This window comes from Canis lupus, chromosome 15 (genome assembly GCF_048164855.1).
Source record: "Canis lupus baileyi chromosome 15, mCanLup2.hap1, whole genome shotgun sequence".
In the NCBI taxonomy this organism is placed as follows: Eukaryota; Metazoa; Chordata; class Mammalia; order Carnivora; family Canidae; genus Canis; species Canis lupus.
Window position 1 is genome coordinate 41,722,601 of NC_132852.1, and position 19,523 is coordinate 41,742,123.

At 53.9% G+C, this 19,523-nt stretch overlaps 1 protein-coding gene across 4 annotated transcripts in view; it reads left to right on the forward strand.

The window, feature by feature from the left end:
* PTPRN2 (protein tyrosine phosphatase receptor type N2) overlaps positions 1–19,523 on the forward strand; it is a 726,314-nt gene that overhangs the window by 615,766 nt on the left and 91,025 nt on the right. For all 4 annotated transcript variants that reach the window (XM_072776801.1, XM_072776802.1, XM_072776803.1 and 1 more), the window contains one exon: positions 1,129–1,341. In XM_072776801.1, coding sequence (XP_072632902.1) covers positions 1,129–1,341 — 213 coding nt within the window. The remainder of the gene's footprint in view (positions 1–1,128; positions 1,342–19,523) is intronic.

Genomic DNA, 19,523 nt, shown 5'->3' on the forward strand with positions numbered 1-19,523 from the left:
GAGGCTAATTAATGACCAGCTTTTCCAGTCAAGACCGGCGATAATTGCTTTGGTGGCCTTTATGATTACAAGATAAAAATGGTCCGGCCTGACATAGGAGGCCCTGTGTACACTCGGGGACGGGAGCGAACGAGCGGGTGGGAGGCTGGATACGGAGCAGAAGATTACTAATAGAAGACACATAATGAACAGGCCGACCAGGCATTCATGGGGAAAAATCCATTTTGTTACCACGCGAAATTAGGTGGTGGAAAGGAGTTTGCTAATTGTTCTCGTCTTGTAGCAAGCTGGGATGAGGCGGGGCGCACGTCTCCATTCAGGTCCCCAGGAAGGCTGGAGGGCGCGCTGCCCGAGGGGCCCTCCTCCCTGCCCTGACTGTGGCCAGTACACCTGCCAGAGCGGACTGGGAGGCCAGGCACCTGTCGCCCGTGGAGCCTAGGGAAGCACACCTGGAGGCTGTCCCCTGCCCCCAGGGCAACGGGAATCTGATGGCTGGTCTCCTCAGGCTCCGCACCATGAGAAGGGGACTCGGGACCCTGGGGTTCCAAAAGCCTTGCAGCTCCCTCAGGGAAAAGCACTCGGTGCATGGTGCCCTTGGGGTCTGTGTCCCGCGGGTGCGCGCAGGGCAGGTTGGTGGGGGTGTCGGCAGCAGGTTCCTCTGGAGGTGGCCCCCCTGCAGTTGTCTTCAAGAATGCGGATGTGAAGCTTAGGAGAACCTGCCTACCCTGTGTGCTGTGTGTTGTAGAGTTGTTTGACTTTTCTGTGCTCTAGGCACCCCCCCCCCAAGACATTTGTGGTGTGTGCTCGGGATAAACTGCTGTATTTTCCTCACACTTGTCTAGAGGAAGGGATGCGCACTTTTACTTAAGGCAGCAAATCAGCTGCCAAAGGCTTGACGTTGTTATGGTTAGAAAAATGGTGTCCATAAGGGAAACAAGTGATACTTCCAGATCCTTTTGAGAACATTGCAGTCTGTAGTGTGCTAGTTTGAGGGCTGCTGTTCTGAATGGTCTGATGGCAGCATAGTGCTGGGCTGAGCCTGACACTTATGTCTCCTTGGAGAAGGGTGGTCTTTAGGAGGTCCTAATTTGTTAGGTCCTAACATGCACCTTCTCTCTTGTTCTTCAGAAAAGCAAGCTCAAGCTTCTACCGCAAGGAGCAGAGCAAGAGGACTCGACCCCGTTCATCGTGCTCACCCTGGTCTCTGTGGTGGCCATGGTTGGGGTCCTGCTGGCCTCGAGTGTCATCTACTGCCTGCGCCACACATCCCACTCCAGGCTACAAGAGAAGCTTTCGGGAGTAGGGGACCACTCTGGCCCAGATGCTACAGCTGCCTATCAGGTATGGGTTTTGTTTGTCCCCTCTGTTCCCAGCGGTTCATTTATTCATAGTTTGCAGCTACTCATCAGCATTCGTGTAAACACCCTATAACCACAGGTTTACTGCTTTGTATGAATCCTACTCTATTCTCGGCTAGTCTCCATGAGTCGTGAGAACAGGTTGCTCAATAGAAATGTGGAAAAAAGTACAAAACATGAATTATGTATGACCTGTTATCTTAGTTTGGCCACTATTCATGAAAGATGCCAAAGTTGCAAGATAAATTGGTTATGTAGACATTTGAAGATGTCTCTTAGATCATCAACTTCCTCGGGTCTTATACGAAAAGACCCTTTGACCTGGCCCATCACCACCCCCCACTATTATTTGGATAAAGTGCAATCCAGTGCTGAGCGGTGGGAAGTACACCAAGGACGTCTCCATGAGAGCAATGGTGGCGGGTGTGTGCTGAAACACGCGACCATTCCACACACACCTGGAAACAACTCAGAAGCCCCTGAGAGTGTGAGGAAGGCGGGTGCAGCCCAGAAGGGACAGTGAAACACTCACAGAATGTTTAGGAGTTCTGTAGCATGCACTTCACATTTAGTGACATCCTAAAGCAATGAGAATGGGCCAGCCCACAGCACATACAAGTCAGGTGACAACAATCAGTATCGTTCCCATTTGGGAAGGTAAAATACTTAATTATCATTTTGAAAATTCAATCAGTATATACTTGTGAAATATCTTCTCTCATTGGGCCAGATTCTTTGTTTTTTCTAGTCAGGGGATTATGATGTATGGCACGTCTGTCTTGTAAATAATGCATCACATTTTACAATAACATATAAGTTGAATATTCAGTATCACAGTTACACAGGGGGCTCCCAAGCTCTTCCTAGAACCACCCTCCCCCCATACTGTCTTGCCAGGTGCCCCCCCAGAGCTTGTCCGAGCCGGCTGCTTTTGCTCCGCTGGCCACCCTGGCGCTGGCCACCCTGGCGCTGGCCCACAAAAGGAGTTGAATGAATTTATAAAATCACTATGCTTAAAAGAGACCAAGAGATAGCTTCCCCCTGGCCCTTGTTAGAAAGTTCTTGGTATCACCACTGAATAGAGAAAAACTCTGGTTTTCTGGAGGAGGTCGCAAGGCAGGTCAGTAGGATCTTCTCTTATAAAGAAATGGCACTTTCGAATGTGTGGGAGATGGCATTTCAGCCTCAGTGCACAGCTCTGCTTCAAAGCAAAAAAAAAAATAAAAATAAAAAAAAAATCACGTTTGAAGAAGCAGCCCAGAAAAAAAAAAAAAAAAAAAAAGTCACATAAACTAGTAAGAATTTATCCAGAAATTCTATTGAGCAAGACCATCAGTGTAGGATGCCGGGGCTTCTAGGCTGTGTCTGTGCCAGGACATAAATAAATTATCACACCAGTTCTGTTCTGTGTGCAAGAGACGGGAGATCACACAGGGGTGGATTTTTAGAAAGCATGGCATCCTTTGATATACTTTGAAATTCAAATATAAAATATTGATAGAATGGAAAGGTTGGGCTTGCATGCAGAAGTGACTAAGTTTGGCAAGAATGCAGGTTGAAATTGCATACTTAGAACCGAGTTTGTGATAATTAACAGAAAAAAAATCTTCCCGGTGACAGCTCTAATTAATAGTATCTGTAATTAAAATCATGCCCTTCCAGCAGGAAAATTGTTTGAATTTCTTAGAGTGACCTTTCTGCTGTTCCTCCTGGGGGCATGGTGGTTAAGTTGATATTGATTTTATAATGAGCTCTGGTTTGTTTAATAAGAATCTGTAATCCAGACAATAAATGAAATGTGTGCTTTTCTTCCACCCAGATTAATAAAAAGAGGGGGGAAAGCACAGAAAAAACTTTTGCTTTAAAAATACAATCTAGGAAAATTTGGAAATGAAATTATTACAAAGATTTTCTGATGGGCGTAGTTTCCAAATCACCATGAGATACTTTTAGGGAACAACTCTGGTTAACTGTAGACGTTTGACCCAAAGTGGACTCTCTGCTGGGGAGATGTTACTGCTTGAGCTGTTGAGTTGTTTGGGTTTGTGGCTCGCAGAGCAGGACTCAGCAAATGGGGATGGGATTTCAGGACTTTTACCGCTAGATTTCGCTGAGTCATGGATGAAGGCTCTCAAAAGTGTCAGTAGAAATAGAGGGTGCTTACATTTATGAAGGGAGCAGGTATTAACTCAGGAATGCATCCATCCTAACCCTGGCTTTTCTAGAGCTACCACCGTCTGGGTTTTTTAAAGTATTGCAGAACATAAAAACAGTCTCAAGAAAAGTTGCTTTGACGCTTTCTTCATTTTTCAACCATTGAACTTTTCTGCACTCTGCTAATCCTATAATGCAAGTGAGATTTGGATAAACCTCCTGTTAATTCCCGACACTGGGTAATGAGGAAAACTGAGCAATTTAACATCATACGTTATTTCATACTCAAACTTTCCAAGAGACAGAGGTTGTTTTTTTTTTTGTATATTTTTTTATTGGAGTTTGATTTGCCAACATATATTGTAACACCCAGTGCTCATCCCGTCAAGTGCCCCCATCAGTGCCTAGTCACCCAATCCCCCCACCTACCTCCCCTGCCACTACCCCTTGTTCGTTTCCTAGAGTTAGGAGTCTCTCATGTTTAAGACAGAGGTTATTGTGTACAGAGGTTAAAAGCCTGGGAGTGAGGAGCTGTGGGTGGCAAAGCATTAAGTTTTACTTACATCAGATTATCAACTTACCCTTTAAATAGAGGAACTGAGTGTTCTTATCAGAACATGAGGAGCCTGGCTCTGGTCAGCAGTGAAGACGCGGGGAGCTCAGGGCTGGTGGCCTCTGGAGCAGGAGTTCTTCCCAGGGAGCCATGGAGGAGAGCCCGTATGTGCCCAGGTGAACAGCCAGCAGTGGCCTCATTGCAAGGGAGCTCAGGTGGGGAGGCCCCCGTGCAGCAGACCCTTTGGAAGGCCCTGGTCCTTGCCATCCCTGATAATGCACACCTTCTAGATTTTACCCTCCCAGGCTCCTGGCAGCCGATGCAGAGCCCCCACGTGCTCATAATTCACGGTTTGTGGCTTTGGGTGAGTTACAGGGCATCCGTGGAGTGTTCCAGAATGATCAGTGGGCTTCTCTTAAAATCGTTTCGAAACAGTGAGTCATTTGCATTATTAGGTCCCAGTGCAAACACGCTTAAACATGCTTCCTCTTCTTCCTAAGCATGAAGCTATTTCATAGACAGAGTCAGCATCTCAAAGCTTAGTTTACACGTGTACTTGTGTGATACTTTGGTCACTCTACCTATTGGAAAATCAAGTATTTCTTGATAGACTCTTACACTTTGACACTTACCCAGAGATCAGTCTTATCAGATAATCTGTTGAAGTTTCATTTCCTTGAGCCTGAAAGAATTGGGTGTATTAACTTTCAGAAAAACGGAAGCACATTTTGAAAGGACATTTCTTTTAACGACGGCTGCCAACTTTTCCCCGTTGTGTTACTTCATGTTATTTTTTCTCCTAAATATATAAAACATAACATGCTTGGATTAAATCTGTACTTCATTATTTAAAAAGATAATTTTCTTACTTTTATTCCCCCCCTCCACACACACACACTGGCATGTTAGCACATAACATCAGTGTCATGTAGATACGTGTGTGCACGTCTACAGCACCTGCTCGAAGCTGGTGGGGTTCGGGTCGGTGTGGATGGAGGCGTGGAGCTGTGTCCCGCATGGGATGGGCATCTCCTTGTGGGGAAGTCCTGATTCTGGGGAAGGCCGTTGGGTGACACTGCAGAAAGAAGTGATGGGGTGGTTAGAACACATCCCCCTCCTCTCTTGGAGTCTCTTTGAATGTTGCCTCCGTTTCTCTGAGGCTTTGATCACCTTGGGGCAGCCCCATGCTCCCACCCTGCCTGTCCCCAAGTGAGGGCACAGAACCCTGCGGAAGTTCCAGCAAGCGTCTTTTGATGGTTCACTTCACAATACCCAGCAGGCTTCCTTGTCCCTGGGAGGCCCTTGGAAGCAGACCCAGAGGAGAGCATGCGTTTGGGTGCAGGGCAGCCTGCACACTGGCTGTGGGGCTCACCCCACTGGCTATGCAGTAGGTGCGTGGTGGCAGCTGCTTGGGGTGCTTCCTCCGCCCGGGCTGAGGTGCCCTGGGGCCCCAGCCTAACTCCGCAGCCCAGGGCCAGGGGAGAGCCTGTGCCTCACAGAGGAGGGGGCATGTTGCCAGCTGGCTTATTCCTCTGCACATTGGATCAAGGGACCTTCTTTTTTTAAGGCAGTTGAATCTTTTGTAAGTAGCGCGATCACTAGTTAGAGAAGTGTTGTCCAATTTCAGTAGAAAACGGAGTCTGCTGACGTTTCCTTGACCCCCACCACAAACTCCTGAAATAGCCCATTTCAGTCTGAAAGCATGGCCTTTCTTTGCTTTACATTTAAATTTTCAGGTCAAAATAACTTTTTTCTTTCTTTCTTTCTTTCTTTCTTTCTTTCTTTCTTTCTTTCTTTCTTTCTTTCTTTCTTTCTTTCTCTTTCTTTTTTTTTTTTCAACTTCCCATCAAGCAAAGTCTATCCTGCTTCAAAAACAGAAAAGTACCCTCAAGTATCATTAAAGAACTTAACGTTTTTATCCCAACTCAAGCAAGCCTGAGAATTGGGATTCTGGCTCATTTTGCCTTTGCAGGAAGCTGTTAGCACCTGTGGGTCTGTAGGGAGAATTCTCTAGAAGCTTTCCAGACACAGAGTCAATGGCTCATCTGGTCAAGGAGAAGCTAGGCTCCTGAGGGGGGAGGCCTTGTCCTGGGGTGCTGTGCACCCCGTGATCCCAGAGAGAGGCCTGAGCTCCACTGCAAATTAAGTAAAAGCCGTATTGTTGCCTGAAGGTGCCACATGCCATGGCCCTAGTCACGTGCCAGCCTCAGGGAACCAAGCAGGCCCTTGCTCTGCAGAGAGGAATGCCTGTGCATTTTGCGCCTGCGTGCAGTTTCAAGTGAGGGCCAGCAAGCCCCACGGAATCTTCTAGATTCCTTTGCACTCTGAGTCTGAGTGCCATTCCGCAAGGCATGAATCTCTAGTGCAGCCTTTCTCATAAACCTGAAATTCTCAAAGATGCCGTTTCCAAAAGCCGCAAGCGCGAGCCCATCCTCCAGTCTCTGCCCAACGTGTCTCCTCAGAAATAGCTCCAGAGATTTGGAAATAAGTCTAGAGGAGGCGGAAGCCTGGAAAGATTGCCAAAAACATATCTAAACACCAAACTGAGATATGTCTCTGTCCTAATATAGCAAAGCCATCTCCCTTGATCAAACGATAATAATTAGATCAGACTTAATTGAAAATAACAGACCACTCAGTGAGCTGCTTGGAAGACAAAAGCTTAGGATGGCTGGTACGCAGCATCCCAAGACCTGGATTCAGGGCTTCCTTCCATCACCGTGTTGCCGGGTTCTGTTGCCGTGTTGGTGGCTGGTTAGCGGATCTGGATGTGGCTTGAATAACTGTCTTTTAAGGAAGGCAAGCGATGGGGGGGAGGGCACACCAGCTTCACCTCCACTGCGTCGGGCCACGTCCCCAAGCGTGGGTCATGCTGTCTGTAAGGGGCCCTGAGGGGCCAGGGGCGTCCTGGCGGGGCTGCCGAGGGAGGGCCCAGGTCGGCGCTGGTAACCTGCTCCAGTGCTGGTGTCTGTGGAAGCCAGAGCTGCTTCCATCCCTCGGAGGCCGTGGGAGCTCCTTCGAGGGCACCCTATGTGCTCAGGGGGCTCCTGGGGTCAGACCCTGGGGTTCCCAGCTGGTGCCCACAGTTGCCTGCCAGCACCCAGGGAGATGCTCTGACAGCAAGCGTCAGATCAGCTGTGACTTGTCCCAGTCCCCCGCCGGTGGGTGGCGCAGCTGAATTAGGGTGATTTACACCTTCTGGGCCCCAGGCCAGCGCTCTTCCCACTGCCCAGACTATGTCATGGGCCGGGGGGCCCTCACACGCAGAACCTGTCCCTGGGCTCAGACTTGATGGGCCCTCTGCCTCTCTCTGGGTGTACGTGGCCCCGGGGACTTTGGGAACGTCAAAGTCACATCTCAGCTCAGTCTCTGGCTTCTTCAAGGCAAGGAGTCTGCCATCCGACCACAGGAATGACACTGAGACCACAAGTGATGACACTGAGGGGGAATGCCATCCCTGTCACTGTGGCCACTGTCTCCACAAAGACAGTAGGGCATGGAGGACATCCTTCGTGGGCATCCTGGAGGCAGGATCAGTGTGGACGAGGCAAGTCCTGGCCCAGGAAGGCCCCCAGCCCGTGAGCTCCTGTGGGGGACCAGGTCTGTCTTCCCGGGGCCAGGCCGGCTCCCCTGCACTGCGCCAGCCCTGTGGGGGAGCCACCTGCATGCCTATCCTCTGATGCTGCCCTTCCTCCTGGATCTCCTGCCTGCACCTACCTGCAGAATGGAATGAGAGGAGCTGTGGGATCTTCGGGGGCTGCCCGAGGTCACAGGAGGTCACAAGAGTATGGATGTATATAAGGTCTGAGCAGTTACTTGTGGTGCTAGTGGTGCCCAGACTCATTGCTGGCGGCTGGGGATTCAGCCTAAGCGCCAGGGTCCTGGCAGGGACACCTCCCTTCTGGATGTGTACTTCTACCTGGTCCTCTGTGCCCGGCCCCGATTCGGAGAGGTGGGCACATCATCTACACCAAAGCTGAAGACAGTCTGCAAAGGAAGCATGTGCTTCAGGGACATCCAGACGTCTGTGAAGGTGGCTAGGGTAGGGTGCAAAGGGGTTATTCTGCTTCTCCCCCATCTTCCCAGGACCAGCGAGCAGCAAGGCCAGCCCTCGGATGCAGCCCCGACGACAGGGGGATGGGGGTGCAGCCTGGCCCAGGTCACTTCCATCCACCCTGCCCACCTCCCACGCCCCGGGCCAGCGCAGGGACCCTGTGCAGGGGAGCCGTCCTCGTGCAGGCAGCGGCATGTGCCCAGGGATGGATGTGTTGCCCTCACATTGTCAGGGGCAAGGCCCTGAATCACAGGGGTGCTGGCAGGAGAAGCTGCCAGAGTCAAGTGAAAGATGCAAAATGGGCTTCATGGGGATTGAGGCGAAGATGGCAGGAGCGGGGAGAAGGCATTCTCAAGGGCAACCGCAGGGACCAGGTTGCACCACCCAGTCCAGGCCCCGAACACACACACACACACACACACACACACACACACACGTCCCCTTCAGAGGGGCTTATGTCGCCTGGTTTCCCTGCAGGGGGCAGGGCCTGGATGGCTCCATATAGTCAGGCCCTCCCTGTGGGAGAATGATGCCCCCAGGCCTGCAGCCTGACACAGGGACAGCCTGGGCTCGGCCACCTGGCGTAGTGTCCACCTGGCGTAGAGTCCGGCCGTCAGGCCCTGCATGCATGCGCCAGGAGGCTGGTGCAAGGACCTGCACTCTGACCCAAGCCCCCAGGGGGCCGAGGAAGTGTGTCCCAAGCCCAGTGGCATTGTCCGCAGTGCAGTGCGTGACCTGGCAAATATAGGCAAGCCCAGTTGGGCCCCTCCCGTGGCAGGGACGAGGGGAAGCCATCCTGCAAGTATGGGTGGGGAAGGGCCCTCTGCCTCTCTCTGGGTGTATGTGGCCCTGGGGACTTTGGGAACGTCAAAGTCACATCTCAGCTCAGTCTCTGGCTTCTTCAAGGCAAGGAGTCTGCCATCTGACCACAGGAATGACACTGAGACCACACGTGATGACACTGAGGGGGAATGCCATCCCTGTCATCCCGGGAATGCCCCTTGAGAGGGCCCAGGCCATGTGTTTACACTCCCACCCAGGAGACTCGGGCCGATGACTGTCATCTCCATATGTCAAGGAGGGACATTCAAGGTCATGAGGGAAGGATCCAGTCAGCCCGCAGACTCCCAGAGGCAAGGGCCCACTGGTGCGCATGCGTCCTCACCTCACACTCCTCCACGGCCCCCCTGTGCCCCACTGCCTACCTCCCACCCTGCCCTCGTGCAGATTCAGGGTCGGTGGCATGTGGGTCACCCCCAAGGAACACAGTGCCCAAGCCTGGGAAAGGCTGGATGGCCGAACGCAGAAGTGGCGCCATAGGTCTCTCTCCAGAACGCTCATTTCTTCTAATGAAAGAATCACATTTTCTGCCACAAGAAGGTTGGCGAAGACCTTGCTCACACATAGGACCAGCTTATACCTGTGTGAATCCTGTGCATGGGATGGAAGGGGAGCCTGGGGGGCCTGGGAGGGCTTCTCAGAGGAGGTGAGGGAGAGAGGCACTCAGGCGGTGATGTGGTCTGGGCAGCATCCCAGTCGTGTCTTAGGCAGCGAGCAGTATCAGCTTTTCCTCTTACATTGGAGAAGCTGCATAATTGGATTTCTCTTCTCCGCCTAATTAGTCATTCTTAAACTTTGTTCCTCAGAATATTCCAGTCTCCACTGGGGCTCTCTGCTTTGGGAATCTTGCTGATAATTAAGAATGGAATCTTGGTAGGTCATTTGTCTATTAACCAGGACAAGATGTTCACACAAATGATCTCCAGGTAGGAAGGTGACTTGTGCAAAGTATTCAGTCGGGATTTTTGATGGTGAAAAATAAACAGCCAGGATGTGAGGGCACTGAGGCCGCGACCCCTGCCACCCCACTGACTGCTGGGTTGATCCGGTGGGTCTGGCCGCCGAGGCAGGTGTCCCCTTCCTCCCTCCCTGAAGCCGTGCTGACTGGAGGGGACCCCCTTCCCCAACAGAGGAGGACCTCGGGCCCTGGCACACACGTGCGGTGGTGCTTGCTTGAGAACACAGGGCTGTCCAGTCCCGAGACTCCAACACATCCAAACAAGGTGCTGCCAGTGTTTACCTTTCTTGAAGAACATTGAACGATTTTTAAATTTAAGCTTTAAGAATAAAGCAAGCAGCCCGATTATGTGTCTGGGTGTGTGTTTGTGTGTGTCTGTGTGTATGATTATTTGGGAAACAGGGGAAAGCAGACTCAGAGACGCTGTGATTAGCAAAGAAGGCCAAATGTTTTAAAATGCGTGATTCCATATGGTGTTTGGAGAATACGAACATGAGACGGCGTTGGGCTTGGATGGACTTGATGGCTGGCGGAGTTTGGGTGGTAAATGCTGGGGTTGCTAACTGTGCAGGAAGTCAGCACCCATGCGCAGCCAGAGGACTAAGGTTCTTGAATTAACATCAGAAGTCGGGATTTGTTCTGTAAGTAAGCATCGTGTCACTTTGGTTTTCTGTGAAGACAATGGAGCAGAAGGATAACCCAAAAGGGGGTATGCCTAGAATTGCACCTTTCATAAACCAGCACAGAAACCAAGAGGGGGGAAGTACAGTATGGACTTGTTTGCAAAACCAAGTAATGGGTGGGAAGGGATGCCCCACCCAGCTGGCATGTCTTGGGATGGTCTCCCCCTCCCCAGTGTTGCTGTCCTCCACCACAGTCAAGGACAGTGAAAATCCTGAGCTCAGTGGCCCCAAACTTTGAAACCTGAGGGGAAACCAGGACCAAACTTCAGACCGTCCTGTTGGCCCTTTGAGCCATTGCTCTGTGGTCCTGGTGTATCGTGAGTCTGTGCATCTCCGGGGGACACAGCTGCCCCCATGAGCCTGGTGCCCTGGAGCCTCCCGGTGCCTCTTCTCCACCAACCCTGGTGCTGGCTCTGCTCAGCCCTCGCCCTGAATCACAGGCCGGCACCCTGGCTGGACTCATGCGACGGCCACTGGAAGCCCCAACCTCCTTGGAAGGGCAGCACCTGTCCCCATCCTGGACCTGTCTCGGATCCTCATGAGCCCTCTGAGGCCAGCGCCCTTCCTCCGCATCATGCCGGAGGAGGCAGAGATGAAGCTGAGGTGGGAAGGGGCTGGTGGGGGTCACCTGAAGCCACCCAGCTCAGGCCTCCTCAGGACCCTCTTCGGCCTCGTGCAGGCAGGTCGCCATTCAGAGTAGTGTCACATGGAGTAATTGGGCCCTGGACATGTGCAGTCCCTAAGCAGAGAGGCAGCTGCTGGGGGCTTGCCCCGCCCCCAGGCCCTGCCCCCAGACCCTGCCCTTTGGCTTAATTAGGCAACGCTGCAGAATGCATGCATGTGAATACCTTTTGTGTCCCTGGCCAGCTCCTCACAGCCCCTGGAATATCCCCTGTGCTTTTCTGTGTCTGAACCTTTGTGCGGACTATGCCCCTCACACTGAAAGCCCTCCCACTCGTCTTTATCCTTCCAGATCACTCCCATCTGTCAGCCTGCCCAGACCCCACACCCTCACCGAGCCTTCTCTCCTGGCCCTGGGTCATCCTGCCCAGTTCTCAGCACCAGGACCCTTTGTTTCCCCTGACCTTGCCCCACGAGTCTGTGGTCACTTCTCCGTCACTGGTGGTTGCATCTGGGCTTCTTTCTGCACGGCGGCCGGCAGGCCTGGTCCTGTCCCTCCCCATCACATGCTCTGCGAATGTGAGGACACCCTGGTTTCCCTGAAATGCCAGATCTGTGTGATGAATGCACAGCGCCCTGCAGGGGACCTTCTGGTGCTCAATAAAAGCTAATCCATATGTTGCACTAAGCCTCAGTTGTGAGCGGGGCCAGTTCGGGGTGTGCTGGAGGCTCCGTGAGCCGTCCCTGGTGATGTGCAGCATCTGGGGGGGCGCCCCTCACAGGGGAGCACCGGGGTCAAGTCCTGCAGGTGTTGCCCAGCATGATGGTGGCGATGACGACAAGGGATGATGATTCATCATTACCTTTCAGCAAGAAGAAAGGACAGTGGCAGACGTTTCTTATAGAAAACAGCTCGCAGCCCACTCTGCCTGGCCAGGCCAGGAGGCTCTCAGGGTTTATTGGTGACGGATGGACTTGGCTACTCTAACTGGTCCAAATTGGGACGTGCGTGTGGGCCACCCAAGACTGGCCCTGCTCACGGAGGTGGCACTGGATCTGTGAACTCTGAAGGCATCGCAGACTCCTGGACAAGATGATAACTTAATGGTAGGAGGGTGGCAGGCTGCAGCGGCCTCCAGGCCTGGGCTTCGTGTCTGTGGTCAGCCCTGCCACACACCTGTGGCCAGGTGGGGCTGTGCGGGGCTGTGAGGGCTGCTCGTCCGGCGGGAACTGCCCATCTCCAGGTCCTGTCCAGCTCCGGGTGACAGCGCAAGCGGTCGGGGCAGAAGCCCTCGGTCCCTATGTGCTGGTGGAGAAAGACGTTTTATGGAAACAATGGCTTCCTTCCTCTGACTTGAGCCTGATGCTTATCAAGAGCAGAGCTGAGAGAAATGAGCATGCCTCTGCTCTTAAAGGAGAGGCGGCCTCCAAGAAGAGTGGGTTTGGCAGCCCCGTGGGGTTCAGGCCACCACATGTGGGTGGACAGAGTGGCGCGCACTCGCCAGTTGCCTTTGGGGCCTCTTCTGTGGGCTGTGTGCCACCTGCCAGGGTCAAAAGACTGTAGGAACCTTCCGAACTTGCTAAAGCTCTTGAGCTGCTGCCTGCCAGTGGTAGTCGGTACCCGGGGGTAGGATACCGCCTTCCCCTCTCTGCAGCTGGACATGATGCCGGCTCCCAGGTGGCCCTTCTGTCCAGGGCAGCACACCAACGGTGCACCCCACAAGCAGGCATCTACTGCAGCCTCCCCCCTGTGCTTGACACCGAAGGAGATGGAAAACACCGGAAAATGACTTCCATTCTCAAGTTTGGGAGGTGAGGTGTAGTTCTTGTCCTGGTAGCTGGAGAATGACGCGTGATGGCTGTTACCTAGGGCCACCCTGGGGGGTCTGGCTGCATGGGGGCAAGGAGTGGAGGGAGGAAAGAGGGAGGAGTGGAGGGAGGAGGGACGAAGCCATGGCGCCAGGGCCGGGGGCAGAGAGTGGAAAAAAGCGTTTTTTTTTTTCCTTCTGACATTGGATGGCTCAAAGACCCTTCTAAATTCACAAGAGTGTTGAAAAGTATTTTCACTTCTCCAACTTAAAATGTGCCTTTTTTATTTTGAGAAGACGTCTTGCAAAATGGGATAAAATTACTCCCTATTCCTTGGCAAACAACGTTTATCGCGGAGCTGTTTGGGTTAGTTTATGAATGTTGTGGAACCCAGCACTTAAAATAATGCAGCTGCACATTGGACCAGAGGAGCGCCGTCTGCGGCCCGAGCATTAGGAGGGTGTCAGTGGTGGGGCGGGCGGAGTGAGCGCCCGTCCTGCCTGGGGCCCTGGAGGGGCATCCCTCCTGGGGATCTTGGGCCGGACTCCCTCGTCAACACCACTGAGAAGCCCCCCGGGGGTGGGGAGGTGGCGTTCCAGGATGTTCCAGGATGAGCAGCGGTGGCCATGCACCCAAAGCCAGGTCCCATGGGTGAGCTGTGAACCAACTGAGCGCCCCCATCCCAGGAACAGTTGTGGCTGTGGCCAGATGAGAGGTGGGCCTCCCTGGGTTTCTGCTACGGCTCCGACTTCCGAGGGAGGGGGCAGGAGGGCTCTGTTTGTCACCCAGGAATGGCTGTGGCCGTGTGTGCCCTGTGTGCCCCCCAGAGCCCCCCACCCCGTGTGCAGGGGATGCTGAGAGAGCCTCTCCAGCCTGCACTGGGCTTGGCGCTCACGTTCCTCCTCCTCCTCCGCAGCACCAATGATGTATGTGATTTACGGGGCGGGCGGGGGGGGGGGGGCGTGTGTCGAGCAGCTCTTGTAAACCATCTGGGAAGTCCCAGTGTCAGCGCCATCGCCCCATGGCCCAGAGCACAGCAGTCCCTCCTAGGCCATATCCGTATCCACGGAGAGGTAACAACCCACCAATGAAACCTGAAACCGCCATGGACAGACACAGGTGATCACACGGGACATTTCCCCGATGTGCCTGGTTTTCTAACGCAACCTTATCACCACTTTGACAACCTGGGATGTCTCCTCCTGCACTTTAACCTACACGTAGTTTCTAACCATTTCACTTAGTCTTCTTCATATGGAATGAAGAATTTTATGGATTCTAAATGCACCTTGTTCTGGTGTTCTTTACTACAGAAGTCGCACATGCTTTATTTAAGGGGGGAAAAATGAGCAAAATAAAAAAGAAAAGCAAAACTGCCTGCCTCCCCACCCCCACCCCCAGCAGAGCCTCCACAGGTCCAGACCATCCTGCGTGCACGGTGCCTCCGGGAACCTGTGTGTTTGCTCCAGAATCAGAGGGTCTGGATAGAGACCTCCCCATGCTGTGTGCTCTGTAGCCCCCACGCCTCACCACAGCATGCGGACCCCTGCCCCCCATGAGGCCTCCCTGTGGGTGCTTTGTGTGCCATTGTCGGTGCTGTATTTGTGGGAGGCTGCAGTGCCCTCTGAGCTGGAGACAGGGTCCCTCCCCGGAGAGGGCTGGTTCCTTTTCAGAGTGCTCGCTCAGTGTTTTATGCAGCCTGGAAAGTAATTGGCCTTCCCCCTCCCCGGCACACCCTAATGAGCCACCCCTCCTGCTCTGGCGGCTTTGTGCAGCACTCCTCAGTTCTGCTCTGTTACCACAAATTATGCTCTCCAAATAACCCTAAAACTCCAGCCACCCTTTGTGTACACACTTAGGCAGCGCGCGGCTTTGTTCCGATTGTTCCTTGAAAGGTACAAAGCGGTTTTTCTTAAGCCTTTGTCGTCTTGGTCTTTCTTTTGGCAGAATTTGGGAATGACAGGTCTTTTCTCTTGGAGCGATTCCCACTCTCTGCAATTTTCCCCCATCAGATAAAGATTTGAGAAGTGAGACATTTGCATTATTATGTGTGTGGATGGATTTCTGCCCCCAGAATCCTATTCAACTTATTTTTTGCAAATTGTGTTACAAAGAAGTAGAAAATACTTTGAGGCTCTTGCAGAGATACCCCAGGGCCTGGGCTTCGAGGGCTTTACAGGAGGTGGCAGCCATGGGGTTGAAACGTGGCCTGCAGGCCCGTCTCCTTAGCCTGTTCCCTGAAAATGTGGGGCTGTCTGGGCCCCAGCAGACCCCACGCTGACCCTGCCCAGAGGGGTCCTGCCCCGGGCCCAAGAGTGCGCCGGCTCCAGACATGCAGGAGGCAGCCCTGTACTGCACAAAGGCTGAGGTTTTGAGTTTCCTCAGAGAGTCTGTGGTCACCCGGGCACAGGCACGAGTGTTCTCGCCGCTCCTGACACATAAGGAAACTTTTGGCCACTTTAAACAGCTCGGCACAAGCTTCTCATGTCTAATTGGTGATTGACCCTTCCGTTTTAGAAATCCTGTTACTCTGGTTTCTACAGAAAGGGTAGAGAGGGAGTCCCCTTGTTGAAGACGGTGGTCAGTGGTCATGCTGGGTTCCACCTGGCCCGTGGGGCCGTGACCCGGCAGGGGTGGCATCCGGGCAGTGGGGCCTGGCCTGGTGTCCTGACCCACTCTGCTCCCGGTGGTGAGGGGGTGCAGTGCTCAGGGCCGCATCCACACCCGCCCCGAGGATCTGCCCGCCAGCTCTGCATGACTCTTCCATTACCCCACCTTGCAGTTCGTGAAATGGAGACACAGAGCCGAGCACCTCATCCAAGTCACGCAGCTGGAGACAGGGCAGTCCAGACTGCACAGCTCTGGGTGTGCGGTCCTGGCCATTGGCCCCTGGTCGCTGCGGCAAATGGGGGGTTCATGTGGACTGGGGTCTGTGTCGGACCTGTGTTCTCTGCCATGGATTTTCCCCAAGATGGGAGTAGTCTAGGACACGTGCTTGTTAACCATGTACGGCTGCCCTGGGGAGGTCACCTGCAGAACCATGTCATCTTCTCATTATTGTGCGTGCACCCTTCTCCACAGGAACATGAAATGATTTGCATCTGTTTTCCTCAAGAACCTTCTTCACACCTGGGGTGGGTGGGTAGATAACTAAGAAGGGACAGAGCAGAGATGCGGAGATGGTCGATCTCTCCAGGAAGACCTGACACCCATCTCCAGAGGCAGACGTCCCGAAGGCACAGAGCTGCACGCTCCGAAAACCAGTGACTTCCCCTTTGCTATCTGGAATCTCTAATTCACGTGTGCAGTGGCGTTTCCTTCTGTGTCGGATGACAACAGAAACCCGCTTTGGTGAAGCCCCCGGGGGGAGTGACTCAGGACCCTCACTGAGCACTCTCAGGGCCAGAGGGACGCACCCCAGGTGCGTATAGGACGCAGCCTGGAGTAGGTCTGGATCTTGGGTGCTTGGGGCGGCCCAACGACAGAGCCATTTGAAGGGGATTACGTGACTTGTGGGTCGACCCCACATGTGGGTTTGTGACCTGAAGATCCATGTGATGAGACCTGCCTTTCTTCCTCCTTTGTGATTAACTGCCTCTTGGTTGTTGAATCCCATGAATTACTACGTGAAGATGGTAATTGTCTCATAAACGAGGTGGTCAAGCGGAATGCTCAGGCCCAATTTCATTAATGTGGTGCTACCCCGAGCATCATTGAAACATGAGAATGGACTTGGTCTGGACCTTAAACATTGTTTATTTTTTAGTGAGGGGCTGGAAGGCCCTGCATGAACATCCTTTTCCAGCCAAGTGAAGGTACGTTTGGGGAAAATCTGTGCCATGCAGAGGACAAGGTGTGACCCACACAGCACGTGCTGGGGTCCCAGAGGCAGTGCTGGGCTCCAGGGTGAAGGGAGTTGAGACTGTGCTGGGTCCAGGCCCTCGTTGCTCCCACCCTCGGTTCATGGCATGCGTAACCCGGCCCCAGGAACCTGCGTTCCTGCCAGGATTCTGAATGATACAGATTTCAGAGCAGCATTGGGTGGGTCCCCAGGTTCCTTCCGGGGCGCACTTGCATTGTTTATGGAACATTGCCCGTCCTCCTTTGCACAAATGAAACGCTCCCTGTAGATGGCCCCAGCCCTATGCTCTACACTCACCAGATCGTTCCTTACAGAGTGTTCGCTGGGAATGCAGCGTTTGTCAGCGGCTGCGTGAGTTTCTGCTCTGTCCCGCATGGGCCCCCCCGCAAGCTGATGGTGAATACAAGGCAGTAAATGCAGGGAAGCAGTACAGGGAGTGGGAACAGTGCTGCGGACTTCAAGTACAGTTTAAATCAGTGTTTATGCCTAAACCATTGCTGGGTCACTGCCTATGGGGTCCAAAGGATCACATCCCCAGGTGTTTCTGTGTGACTGCAATCGCCTTTTTTAGGTATAAATGAGACTTTTACATGAAGAGTGTGGTATTGTCCAGAGGCCAGCAGAACTTTCTGGTCAAAGGGGAGGCTGGGGAAGCCAGACGGCTCTGCTAAGAGGCTCATATCTGCATAGCACAGGACCCTGAGCCTGAGCCTGACCCTGACACTGACCCTGAGCCTGAGACTGACCCTGAGCCTGACCCTGGCCAGACCACGACTAAGTCAGCTCATAGTCTGTATCTTGTCTTTTAAAAAGAAGTTCCATTGTCCTTAGGACATTTTAATTTTAAAGCAGTGCAGAGACTGGTTAGAATGCAGAATTTCTGTTATTCTTTTACAAACCATAATCAGCCTCAAGCACTAATTAGAGGACACATGGTGATTCCCTCAGAGAGCGCAGCAGGGGAGGAGGGTGCCGTCTCCTCCTGTGAAGACGTGCACTCGCCCCCTCCCCGAGGCAGCAGGCCTGGCAGGTGTCCTCCCCTGGTTGGATGGACGGGCATGGCGTTGTTGTGTCGGCCTGGAGGGAGACCCCAGGGGCTGGGGCTGGCCCCCCACAGCCACGGAGTTGCCGGCACCCCCACCTTGTCTCGTGCTCACACCTGCTGCAGCAACCCTGTAACGAGGGACCAGCCTCCCATTCTTTCCCCAGTCCTAGGTTAGGAAGATGAGGTGGGGGAAGGACACGGTTTGCCCAAGGTCACAGGAGTGGCCTCCTCAGGGCAGAGAGCAGACCCCAGACCACAAAAAGGGCGGAGCAACCCCTGAGAGGAGGGGCTGGTCACGGATGAACCTTGGGCATGAGAAGTGGTGCCTCAGCCACGGCGGGTTGCAGGCAGGTGCAAAGGGCAGGTGGAGTTCTCTTTGGACACGAGCAAAGCCTGGGGGTACTGAGGAGTATGGGGGAGGGGGCTGACGTGAACAGCAGCATCCCTCGGAGCCTCCACGGCACAGATAACCACGCCTCCGACTGCATTTCTGACCAGATGGACCGTTCACCCCGCTGTTCACCTCCTGCTCCCGAGAGAGCTGACTGCAGCGGGGGCCACCACCCGCAGGCCCAGCAAAGACCTGAAGCGCGGTCTCTGCAGAACACAGAGCTCCAGGTGGGGCCCTCTCCCCTGTGCTCTGGCCGCCAGGATGCTTTAGCCTCTCCGGCGCCCCCCGGCATCTCAGCACACCTGGCAGATCCACGGCGCCCCATCCTGGAGGCCCCCACCTGCCGGCTCCTGTCCCCCGAAAGACCCAGCAGACAGTGTCCATGTCATTGGTGCTGTGCACAGGTCCAGGAGCCAGGGAGCTTGGACTCGGCTGGTCCTCCTAGACGGGTCTTCCTGGCACCTAGGGACAGTGCATGCGTCGCTGGAGCTGAGTGATTAGTGCTTGCTGTTCACGGGCTGTGCAAGTTCTGAGCACCTGAGCCCTCAGATGAGGAAACCAGGACTCAGAGAGGCCAGGTGGCTTGCCCTAGGTCACACAGCCCTCAGGTCCCAAAGCCAGAACCATGGTCAGGCTGTCACTCAGGTGCTATCAGCAGGTGGATGATTTCCCGGAATCCAAGGAGAAGAATCAGCTCAGGTCTCTGGAACCCTGGTTTCTAGGCGGAGCCTCCCCCTGAGACTGCATTCAGGGCCCTGCCACACATGCCCGAAGGCACAGACCCTCCCCCAGCATGTGCCCCCTCCCCGTCCTTGGGAAGCCCAGGAGCATACTGTGGGTGGCTGCCCACAGAGCAGGGCTGCAGGGGCTGCACAGGCAGACTGGCTTCAAACCCTGGAACCCATTTCCAACTGAACCCTTGTGTCAGGACACTCCTCGTGTTGGCAGCTCTAAGTTCAGGATGCACAGTCAGTCCAAAATCCAGGTCCACCTGAGCAGGTGGCCCCAGCTGTGACCTGATGTACAATGTAAAGGATGTGGGGATGAGGCCCAGCCTCTGCATGGAGGCAGTGGGCTTCCTTGGCCCAGGAACGCTCCAGCTCTGCGGGTGAGGTGCCCCCGCAAATGGCACCCCCCACCCCCGCCCAGCCACGCTAGGGCCACCGCCACACTCTCAGGCGTGCACGCTGTTGGA